This window comes from Galleria mellonella, unplaced genomic scaffold (genome assembly GCF_026898425.1).
Source record: "Galleria mellonella isolate WM207_F2 unplaced genomic scaffold, CSIRO_AGI_GalMel_v1 utg312, whole genome shotgun sequence".
NCBI classification, from domain to species: Eukaryota; Metazoa; Arthropoda; class Insecta; order Lepidoptera; family Pyralidae; genus Galleria; species Galleria mellonella.
Window position 1 is genome coordinate 2,594,728 of NW_026442074.1, and position 13,031 is coordinate 2,607,758.

Here is a 13,031-nt window from a genome sequence, read left to right on the forward strand (position 1 = left end):
AAGGAGGTAACTAATAAAAGGTTTTATTTAAATTTCGAACTGTCTTTCAAATAGAAAGCTTTTTATGTAAAAAAAAAAAAAGGAACATTATGGCGCGTGAAAAATTATTATTGTTCATTATTCGTCATTGAACTTAAAAAGTAAAATTGTATTTTGACAATGCATTGTTTGAGATAAAATACTTACTATACTGACCAGATACATGCGGGCTACGCCTCGGCCCACATTTGCACGTTCGACCATCAATGCCTCAGTTGCTGGCCGCTGCAGTAATGTACTATATCACAACAGGACGTGGTGCAATCTACGTCAGCAATAAGATGTAGGTACTATTTACCTGCAAAAATTTCTCATGGCCTTTAATCCCGATGATTTAATGAATGATAATGAAATGGGCAATCGCTATCGGTATATGTTCGTTATTCGTCATTGGGCAAAAGTGATTGTGGATGATTGTTTGAAGATGAAAGCCTTGGCCATAACTAGCCCATTGATGATGAATCGTGATGAATTGCACTAGAATTAATCACGCTATTATTGCTAGCAATAGGGTCAGATCGACCCTGTTACTAACAATCCCTTTCCCCCCTCTGATAATGTATTTAAAAAGTGTTTTTGTTGTCCCTGATCAAGCGACTTGGTTACAACAAACCTTTAAGAAACCACTTAGCTGGTTTATTATTATTTTATTAATAGCTATAACTAGTAACGAGACTATAATAGGTCCTAAAGTAATTGGCAGTAGACAACAACCACAAACAATCTAAACTTGTTAAAGTGATGTTCTACCGATTTAAAAAGATGGAATTTCTCAATTCACTTTTTTTTTATACAACTTAGAATGGCAAACAAGCTGACGGTCCAACTGATAGAAAGTGGTAACCGTCGCCTATAGACTTATATCTATAGGCGACGTATATAATATTTACTATATATAATACTGCTTATGCAGTACCATGGACATTACAGAATATACTGTTTCGCCCATGATACCCCCCATGCGTTGCCATTCCTGAGGACTCGGGTATTATTCCTCTGTACCCTGTAAATTCACGCCATATTCCACCCTTCAAACCGAAACACAGCCATGCAAACGCAACTGCTTTACGGTTGAAACACGAATGGGACAGAGGTACCCAAGCAAACGACTTTTGTACAAAGTCTCCCTCTGGTCAATTTTTTTATGTTTATTACCTCATAACTATATCAGTTATAAACCGAATTAGAAAATTCTTTTTTAGGGTACCACCAAAGGAAAAAACGGAGCCCATAAATAGGATCACTTCGTTGTCCATCCGTCCGTCTGTCTGTTAAGAACCATTTTCTTAGGAACGTGTGGAGGTATTAAGTTGAAATTAATATTATTAGCGATAAGGTCGACCATTGTTATCTCATTGTGATTATTTCTTGTAATTGTTTATATCTATAATAAGTTTACTATTGTAATCTTTTGGAGGAAACAATAAAGAGTATATATCTATCTACTCAGGTCTGTAATATCTTAAAGTAGTGAAAAAAATCAAGCTACTTAATAGACGCAATCAAAAGTTACGGTCGTTTACGTACCATTTATATCGCATATTTTGACATTCGCGAGGGGAATCAAAACCTATAGGGTATTTCCCGTTGACGTGGAATCATGAAATTTCGCAAGAAGCAATGTCATGGAGCGCAAGTAAAAAAAAAATGCTAAAAACGTAAATTTATAGTTACTTCACAAGAAAAAATAAACTAGATAATTTTGTACGGAACCCTCTTTATGCGAGTCCGACTCGCTTTTGACCGGCTATTTTTTATCTAAAAGGATAAGCTTACAAATTGGTCGAATAAAAATTTTATTAAAATTGGTGTAGCAGTTTAGTTTTTTAATTCCAAATAACTGGTTTTGCTACAATTGAAGAATATTTTTTTTTTATAGAACACAATCCTATATTATTTTGATATTTTATCCTGAAAATTACTATTTTTAAGGTAGTCACCCGTTTGAACACTGACTCCATTATATGTTTACATTATATTACTTATTTTGTAACTTATTATCTCTTTTATTGACTTAGCATGCTACTTGCTAAGTATTAATAGGTATAATTTTATATAAATCGTCCAAATATGACTAGCTGTTGCCCTCGGCTTCGCTCGTATATCTTAGTTTTTATTTTCTCACAGAACTTAGAGCCGTCAATCAATCAAACAAACTTATTTTCACATTTATAATCTAATATTACTAATTTTTTCACGAGTTTTTGTCCGATCGAAAAAATAAGACACATAATTATCGTTAATTAATAAATATCGTAGACAAAAAAGATGAACTACGACAAATCGCCATTTGTTCAAAGATGTCTCAATGATCGATAAGTTTAAAACCGGAAGATAGATTAGATAGATACTTGCAAAAACGATTTATCGCTAAAGTAATTTATTTCAGACAACATGTGGGTAGAGGAGAAAAGAAACAAGCGCCAGTTATTAGGTGTAAAAAATTAATCTAATAAAAAAACGCTCATGTTAATAAAACATATGCATACTTTATATATACATATAAGTACTTATAATAGTATATATATACTATCCAGTTGAGCTAACATATACGATCACAGCTTTGAACAAGGACCTATCATATATTCATTCTTGGGCTAAAGCTTTTGGCCTCCTTGTTAATCCATCTAAATCTCAAGCCATTAGGTTTGTTACGTATAAAAGTTTTTTAAAAATTTTATTTTACAATTATTCAGGTAAATCAATTTTATCCCCTTCAAAGTACTCCCCCTGTGACATAATGCACTTGTGCCAACGCCGTTTCCGCTGTGAGAAGGCTCCTTGAAAGTCCTCTGGTTGTAGGTTTCTCAGCTGCCCAGTCGTAGCTTTTTTTATCTCATTTATGTCCCCCAAATGCCGCCCCCGAGAGATTTGGTTTTTGGGAACAAGAAGAAGTCACACGGGGCCAAATCCGGCGAATAGGGGGGTGTTCGGTCACCGTAATGGAATTTTTACTCAAAAACTCACGGACAACAAGAGAGGTGTGGGCAGGGGCATTGTCGTGGTGAAGAATCCAACGCCCCTCTCGCGCCAATTCTGGACGAACACGTGCCACACGAGCTTTGAGGCGTCTGAGCACATCGACGTAGAATTTTCCATCAACTGTCTGGCCTGGATTATTATGGACAATATCGAAAAAAACAATCAACATTGTCTTGACATTTGAGCGGGATTTTCTTGATTTTTTTGTTCGTGGTGATGTCTTCCACTCTTTGCTTTGGGATTTTATTCGACATCAAATTCGTAGAACCAAGACTCAATGATGACTCGGTTCAAAAAGTCACCATTCTCTTCGGCTTCCAACCAGTCCTCACAGCAAGCAACTCTTCGTGATTTTTGATCCGGGGACAAAAGCTTGGGAACGATCTTGGCGCAAATTTTTTTCATTTGAAGTTCGTTTTATTTCGTGGACCACGGTTTTGCCCAAATTAAGCTCTTCAGCCACCTGTCTGACCGTTAAACGACGGTCCCCATTAACACAAGTTCGAATTCTTTCCACGTTTTCGTCGGAATGTGAAGTGGAAGGATGAACGTGGGTCATCTTGAACTTCGGCCCTATATATAGCCATGTACGGTTGGTTCCTTCACAGCATCAATACTGTTCTATATATATACATTATGCCAGTTCGAGAGCTGAACACGCGCTGCTCTTCAACGGAATCATGCCGACGGGGTTTCGTTTGAACAGAGTGACCTATCATATATTGAAGCATTGTTAGGGACATAAGGACATCCTGCGCTTACCTGGCCTCCCCACTCCTCTTTCTCGCATTCCAGAACACTTTTATACGAACTTTCCGGACAGACCTCGTATTACAGGCAGTAGCAGGCTTAGAGGCAAACTCGATATGTCTCAAATGCCGCCACTAGTATATGACAGTGTTCCCTTAGTATACACCGATAAAGTAAAAAACCTAGGTTTAATCATGGACAGCAACTTTTCTTGGTCTTCTCATGTAAACGACATTAGTAAGCGTATGCATTTCTCGTTTCACTCGCTCAAACGACTTCACTATTTCCTCCCTATCAGGACCAAATTTAAGTTGGCTCAAATCTATCCTGCTTCCTATTCTGGACTATGCTGACGTTAGTTTTCTGGATGTGACAGAGGAGCTACTGAATAAGCTTGAGCGCCTACAAAATCTAGCTATCAGATTTATCTTTGGTCTACGTAAATATGATCATGTCTCCGCTTTTTGCGCTCAGTTAAAATGGCTTCCAATCCGACTTCGACATGATAGGCACATCCTCTCCACTGTTTATAATATACCTAATGATCTACAACTCTCCACCTTATCTCCGCTTCCGGTTTCGAATCCTGCCCTCTCCCTTTCGTCCCAGGCGTGCTTGCCTGGTTCAGTCCAGTGAGACCAATTTTTTTTTGAAATTTCTTCTCATTTCGTGTTGCGCAACTGTAGAACAGGCTACCTATTGACATACAGGATAGTCCCTTCATTACTTCCTTCAAGAAAAGATTGAAATTTTACCTTTTAACTAATAATACATGATCATCAACTTCCTACCCTTATCCCAATTATTATTTGGGGTCGGCGCAATATGTTTTCCTCTTCCATTCTTTTCTATTCCCAGTCATTTCCGCATTCACTCCCATTCTGGCCATATCGTCTTTCACACAATCCATTCATGTCTTTTTAGGTCTTCCTCTCCTCTTATAGCCATCTACATTCATTCTTAATACTTTTTTTAAAATATGCTCCTCATACCTGCGCATCACGCATAACTATACATATATATATTATAATAATACATGATAATATACATAATATGCATTTATATATATGTATATGTTCATATATATTTATTTATTACTTTGTTATAAATATTTTTTATTTACATTCAGTAGACGATTGATGTGTGTAATTTCCGTGTTTGTAATATTGTTGATAACTATTGCCCGATTTCCAATCTAACAGTACTATTGACCATTGCAGTAATACTGATATTCGCCCATGATACCCCCCATGCGTTGCCATTCCAGAGGACTCAGGTGTTATTCCTCTGTACACTGTAAATTCACGCCATATCACAAATGCTTCACGGTAGAAATTATATTGTATACAATTTGAACACAGGCCTAGGTACAGAACAAAAAATAAACTTATGTTATTATAATTTCTGATATATACCTACATTAATATATATAGACTATTAATACATACGGCTTTTTAGTTTAATTCATGCAGGTACAACCGCAGTATTTAGATTTTTAATATAAAATTTATATAAGAGATTAAACCATGCATTTCCTTCGTTTTAAATACGAGCACCTAAGAAAACCGTAGATTATGAATCTTTTCTGCAAATTAGACGTCTATTCTTAATAAAAATGCCAAAATTATGTACAATTATTTAACAGAACTCTGCAAATCATCGCAATGACACTGCACATTTATCAATGTAACAATGTAAAGGAAACAAAAGACACGATATTATCGTTAACCCATTATTGTTGTGGAATGGTAGTGACCTATCATCTATACTTATAATAAATCTGTAGAGAGGTCAATTCTGTACATGAAATATATTTTCAAAATAACTATCAGCGGGTGATTAGTGATCGATACTGATGCCAAAAATGCAATCAGTAAAATTTTTGTCTGTTTGTCTGTATGTTCGTTATAGAAACAAAAACTACTCGACGGATTTTAACGCAACTTGGTACAATTATTCTTCATACTCCTGTGTAGGTTATAGTATATTTTTCATCACGCTACGATCAATAGAAACAAAACAGTGTTGGGAAAACGGGAGAAGTTACATAATTTTTAAGCGTCCGTCGCGTGTGCAACCTTTATGGCCACTTTTTAAAATGTACAAATGTCCACCCGTACGACGCCGGGACGGGCCGCTAGTCTATAATAATTCCATAGAATCAGGGCCGGATTAACCATATCGAGTCTCCTAGGTAATGCACCAATCCCTCACAAAAAAATCTGCAGTTATATATATATATATATATATATATATATATATATATATATATATATATATATATATATATGTAGAATAACTTGAAACATGATGCAATATAAAACAAAAAAAGGCAAATAATATTCTCATCCAGGATTAGTTAAATACAAATCTTGAAACGGTAAATTCATTTAAAGAAAGTATCTTTATAATATAGGCCTCCCCCTGTTTTAGGGGTTATTTCCAGTAACGGCGGCGGGGTGGCAATCGCAGTTTTTATTAATCACCTATGGCTTTGGTAATGTTCTAATTGGGACGCTGGTGCCCATCCCTCGACCTACATCTGATCTAATTTGTACTAACTCATTTTCAAGAGAACATGAGTCTATGTTAAACTAACTTACCATTTCAGTGGACAATTGTTCTTATAGGAAAAGGGATAACTCATAAATGATATGATATTCAACAATTTATTGAAATTATAAAAACGTATTTAACGTAACGATTTGGCCTAAAATATTTAATATTTAGAGAGATAAAATTTCCCATTCGTGTTTCTAGAGAGACTGGGATATGGCGTGAATTTACAAAAGTCGATTGCAGGAATGGCAATGCCACATGCATTGCCATTGGATGTCCCATTCGTGTTCATCATATCACCAGAGGGAGACTTTGTACAAAAGTCACCTCTGTCCCATTCGTGTTTGTGAAGCAGTTGTGTTTGCATGGCTGTGTTTCGGTTTGAAGAGTGGGATATGGCGTGAATTTACTGGGTACAGAGGAATAACATCTGAGTGCTCAGGGATGGCAACGCATGGGGAGTATCATGGGCGAAACAGTATACTCTGTTATGTCCATGGTACTACTCATGTCTATAGGCGACGGTTACCACCTTCCATCAGGTGGGCCGTCAGTTTGTTTGCCATTCTAAGTTGTATAAAAAAAATCTGCCTCATAGATATAATAATTCAATTGAGTAATCCTTGGTTTAAAGACGGAAAACGTTTCAGGTTTTTTTTCCGTTGATCTATCGTAAATTGCAATTTACTTTCGAACGACACCCACGGGAAAAGGAGTGACCTATTCTATGGTGGCGATTTTCTCTGTTCATGTAATATTAATTACGAATATTGTTATTACCACAATAGATTGTTTGTTTGTTTTGTTTGTTATTTTTTGTATTATTTTTTTAATTGACCTTATTGTTTATTTCTTTAATTTTTAGTTTATAAAATATTGTAACATATTTCAAACACAATTGTATGATTGTTATTGAATAAATAAATGAAATAGTGAACTATTCTATGACGAACCCTAAACACAAACTAAGAAGATGATAAGCAAAACATTTTCTAATACATTATCAAAGTCAAGTTGTTACATAGATATAAGTACATTCGTTAGGGTAACAATAGTTTCTTAAAATCGTAGGGATAGGTATGATGAAACTTTTAGATAGATATATAATTTATTTGCATTACTTACAGCACATAAATAACAACAGATATAGATACATACGGGTACAGAGGAATAACATCTGAGTCCTCAGCAATGGCAACGCACGGCGGGTATCATGGGCGAAACAGTATACTCTGTTATGTCCATGGTACTGCTCATGTCTATAGGCGACGGTTACCACTTTCCGTCAGGTGGATTGCCATTCTAAGTTGTATAAAAAAAAAATTACTTGTATAGAGCAGAAAAAATAAAGACAGGTGTATTGTTACCTCGTTAGAGGCAGTGAGGATCAAAAATAAATTAAAATAACTACAATATGGTTTCATTTTTGTGTAGAGAAAGTGAAAAAGAGGGACACTTATGTATATTTAGAGAAGGATTTATTCTTTATAAAATTGATTGTCGCGCTAAATTCCAATCCACTTTCAATTCCAAGATTTCAAAATCATTTTGAATGTTGTGGTGTGTTGAAGAAATATGTGTAAGAAGAAAAATACTAACAATATGTATTTATAGAACATCAATTTCAAATATAATTCTATTTTTTTAAAACATTGACTTATAATTAAATAAATTAAGAAAAAAAGAAATATAAAATCGTATTATGTGGCATACGGAATGTTAATATGTTAAAAACAAATAAGAACACTGACACGCTGATAAACATTTTGGAAAATTATAATTCTGACATAAAGGTATTAAAAGATACGTTAAGGAAAAATGCTTAGATTGATCTAATCGTTTCTAATATTACTGATTCAATTGGACAAACTTACAAAATAGCATTATCAAACACTAATGTTTTATAACCAGTTACTTAATACTACAAACGTGGTATAAATTTAAGTGTAACTTCAGTGATGATAACATAAACTTTGTTGTTGTTGATGTTACTTGTATAGATACTCTGTTTTTTGCAGAAGTTAACAACAATCACAAACAAATAACAGAACCAGAACTAAATAAGGCATTTAATAAACGTCATGATGAAATAAATATCGGAGTAAAAATTTATATTAGAATAACTGCTAATTTCAGAAAAAGTTACTATAATAAACGAAAACTGTATTAGAAATATGAAAAATCAAAATATTATAACAAAAAGATAAATGAACAAAAGTACTGAAGACATTAAAAAATTCCACAATAATGTCATACATTTACCATACCCATAAACATATTTTTCATTTAGAAAAATATTTACAAGAGTTCAAAGCCAAGTACAAGGTTTATAGGGCTTAATACACAAAAACATTAACATACGACCTTAGTTATATAAATTGAGTGGTTCCATACAAATGTTTCGTAATAACAGGTTTACATTTTTATTCATGTTGAGTGAGTAGGCTTACCATAATGTACATAAATATATGGGAGAAAATATATTGTTTGTTTAAATTGAAAATTAAAAACAATTCAAATATATTTGAAAAAAACAAGATAAACAGTTCATAATTATTCGTATTGATAATTATCTTTACAAGCGCGCCTTTTAAATATGTATACAATACATCTGGAAATCTTGAAATCTGCTTAAAATATACTAACCAAAAATATTTAAAGATTTTATTATGCTTATGACTGGTGATGCCGATTTTGTTTTGCAGAGAAAAACTTTAATTTTAACGTGTCTATGAAAAATTCAGCTCTTTACTGCTTAATTTTCTTTTGTTATAATTGAAATAGCAATGTCTTTCAACGACTAAATCTAAATAGATACTTATCTATTATAATTTTCTGATGCTCGTGGTACGTCCTCAATTAGTAAAAATGATAGTCACATTTGTTGTTTACTTCAAATAGCCAAACGTCTTAAGCTTCTTAAACAGATTTACAACACGACGTTTCCAGTTCACTGTTAACTAATATGGAGGTTGTACTAATAGTGCTAACTATAATTTTGTTCATTGTTTACTATGTGCTCAAGACAAAAAATAATTATTGGAAGAAAAGAAAAATACCTTATGCAAAACCCGTACCTATTCTAGGTAATTATGGTGAATACTTAATCATGAGAACATCTATGCCAGAAGTAGCACAGTCGTTATGTAAGAAATTCCCTAACGCGCCATACTTTGGCGTTTTTTATGGCACTGAGCCGACACTCATGGTTCAGGACCCGGAGGTGATCAAACAAGTTATAACAAAAGACTACTATTACTGCAGCAGCAGAGAGATCTCTGATTACACTCACAAGGAAGTTTTCACTCAAAATTTGTTTTTCACTTATGGAGACAGGTGGAAAGTATTGCGCCAAAACTTAACGCCACTGTTTTCGTCATCAAAAATGAAGAACATGTTCTATTTGATAGAAAAATGCTCTCACTCCATGCAAGATATGCTTGATAATGAGTTTGGTAAGAGCCCCGTTGTAAAAATCAGGGATCTCTTTGCAAGATTCACAATGGACGGTATAGGTACCTGTGCTTTTGGTATAAATACGAGAACAATGGAGAAGGACTCCTATGACAATCCCTTCGCGTTTATAGGGGCGTCCATGTTCTTAGATACTTATTATAGAGGATTCAAAATTTTCGCTCGGGCCATCTGGCCCATGATCTTTTATGGAATCGGAATGAAGACTTTTCCCACGGAAGCAAATAGATTCTTTCACAAAGTGATGACAGAAGTGTTTGCTGAACGGCAGTACAAACCATCGGCGAGGAATGACTTTGTCGATCTAGTGCTGGCTCTTAATGAAAAGCAATACATTACGGGTGATAGATTAACAAATATGAAAGGTGACGATAAAAAGGTAACTTTGAAGGTAGACGACGAATTTCTAGTAGCTCAGTGCTTGATGTTCTTTGCGGCTGGTTTCGAAACATCATCTACCGTATTGCGGTATACTTTATATGAACTAGCAAAGCATCCAGCCGCTCAAGAAAGAGCTATAAAAGAGATAGATGAATACCTGAGACGACACCAAAACAAATTGAAATATGAGTGCGTGACAGAATTACCGTATCTGGAGGCTTGTATAAACGAGGCTATGCGTCTGTACCCAGTCCTTGGAGTTCTTACACGAGAGGTGGTAGACAAATATACTCTTCCATGTGGCGCGGTGCTGGACAAAGGAGTTCGCATACATATCCCGGTGTACCATCTACATCACCATCCTGAACATTTCCCGGAACCAGAGGAGTACCGTCCTGAAAGATTCTATGGTAATGAGAAGCAAGATATCAAACCGTACACTTATCTGCCGTTTGGAGAAGGGCCTCGTATTTGTATAGGTAATTTAATTAAGTACAATATAAGCTGTGAAAGGTGAAAAGTGGAAGAGGTATGAAAGGAGTTTAGGATATCATTGCAACGGATCTGACATGAACAGCCAATTGGCCTTATCATGTTGGAATCGAATGCTCTCAATGATTATAATTAAATGTGTTTCACAAAAAAAACCGACTTCAATTGTGGCAAACCGAGTTATTTTATCAATCAATTACATTTTCATGTTGACAACCTCCCATTTAGACATAGGAGGACTAAAATCATTTGAGGCAATTTGTGTGAGCGAGCATTCTATTTATTTCAATGCAACTAGTACCATGGTCTGGCCAGATTCCTATAGCATTGACATATATTATTACTGCTACCTACCTAACAAAAAAATAATTAAAATAGCCGGTCAAGTGTGAGTCAGACTTGCGCAACGTACAAAATCATCAAGTTTAATTTTTTTTATCAACTTCAAGTTTATGGTTTTTAGATTTTTACTTTAGTTTTACTGCAAGACATTGCTTCTAGCCAATTTTTTTAAGTCAACGGGGAGTACCCTATAAGTTATGACTACCTTTGCGAATGTCAAAATATGTGGTATAAATAGAATATGAACGGCCGTATCCTTTGATTGCGTCTATTTAGAAGCATGATTTTTTTACTGATTTAAGAGATAGAGATGTAGATTGATACCTCCACGCGTTCCTAAGAAAAAGGATCTTGACATACAGACAGACGGACGGATAATGAAGTGATACTATAAGGGTTACTTTTTTTATAACAATGTTTGCTGAATAACCTATTATTAACCGACTTCAAAAAAGGAGAAGGTTCTGTGTTCCACTGTAATTTTTTTGTTATTATTACGATATTGTAATTTATTTTGGAAATTATTGCTTTCATCATCAGGTATGCGTTTCGCGAAGATGCAAATGATGGCAGGAGTTATAACGTTACTAAAGAAATACCGCGTGGAGTTAGCGGAAGGTACTCCTCGGAAGTTGCAGTTCGGAGCGAGAACGATTGTCACCCAGCCCGCGGAGGAGATCAAGCTGAGACTTGTCAAGCGGGAGGGTTGGGAACAGCGGACATTGGCTTAAAACATTGACTATGTTACCATAAAAAATTTGCACTTGCATCAGGCCTTTGTTTCATGTCTTACAGAGAAGAGGTCAGATTATTTATCTAAGATGGCCGACATCTATTTAGTATATGTATAAATAAAAGGATATTTGTCTTTTGTTTATTTGTTTTCCAAACTATTTATAATTACTCCTCTTCATCCAAAGGTTGCCTGGAAGAGATCGCTCTTAGCGATAAGGCCGCCCATCGTTTTCTCAGTGTAATATTTTCTTGTAATTGTTTGTATTTATAATACGTTTACTATTGTAATCTTATGGAGGAAACAATAAAGATATGATAATAAAGTTTATCAATTTTGGCACATTACATTTTTTTATGCAACTTAGAATGGCAAACATGCATGGTCTACCTGATGGGAAGTGCTAACCATCACCTATAAACGTAAACAGTATCATGGACATAACAGATTATTTTGTGTCGCCCATGATACCCCTAAATAAACGGGGTGGAAGGGAATTGTTAGTAATGCGGACTACCAGTCCCATTGCTAGCAATATACTCTATCAGGTCGACCTCCACCTGGTGCTCACTATAAACCATAGTATTGTATTTTTTTTATACAACTTACAATGGCAAATAAGCTGATGGCCCACCTGATGGAAAGTGGTAACAGTCGCCTATAGACATGAGCAGTAACATGGACATAACAGAGTATACTGTTTCGCCCATGATACACCCCATGCGTTGCCATTCTTGAGGACTTAGGTATTATTCCTCTGTACCCTGTAAATTCACGCCATAACCCACCCTTCAAACCGAAGTCATGCACACACAACTGCTTCACGGTAGGAACACAAATGGGACAGGGGTACCCAAGCAATCGACTTTTGTACAAAGTCTCCCTCTGGTAAAGGGAGTATTTATCAAGATGGACTAACAGATCTGTTCTTCCATTCTCACTTATCACCCCTTACTGGTGCCCCGCCAGCGCATAATCTTAGAGCAGGCGGGGTTATCATTTTATTATCATCCATTTAACAAAAAAACCTAAATAAACAACACAAACTAAACAATGTTCCATTATTTAGAGTTTTGTTAAACATTATTTAGATAAGCAGGGTTTTAAACAATTTTTGTGGTATGACCATGATATATATTATATCCGTATTGTTCTACAACTTAGTTCTACTAGAAGAACTGAACAAATTAAGAAATCCCTTTTATTCTACTAGTAAAAGCAAAACGATCTAAAAAATTCGTTCTGTTCTACTAATAAAACAAAACGGATTAAAAAGCTA

At 35.1% G+C, this 13,031-nt stretch overlaps 1 protein-coding gene across 1 annotated transcript; it reads left to right on the forward strand.

Annotated features, from left to right (window-relative positions):
* The first annotated feature begins 9,253 nt into the window (after window positions 1-9,253).
* On the forward strand, window positions 9,254-11,892 carry LOC113515130 (cytochrome P450 6B2-like). The gene is made up of 2 exons (XM_026899282.3): window positions 9,254-10,664; window positions 11,560-11,892. Exons 1-2 carry the CDS (start codon window positions 9,296-9,298, stop codon window positions 11,748-11,750), a joined length of 1,560 nt encoding a protein of 519 aa, XP_026755083.1. The 5' UTR covers window positions 9,254-9,295; the 3' UTR covers window positions 11,751-11,892.
* Window positions 11,893-13,031: the final 1,139 nt, after the last annotated feature.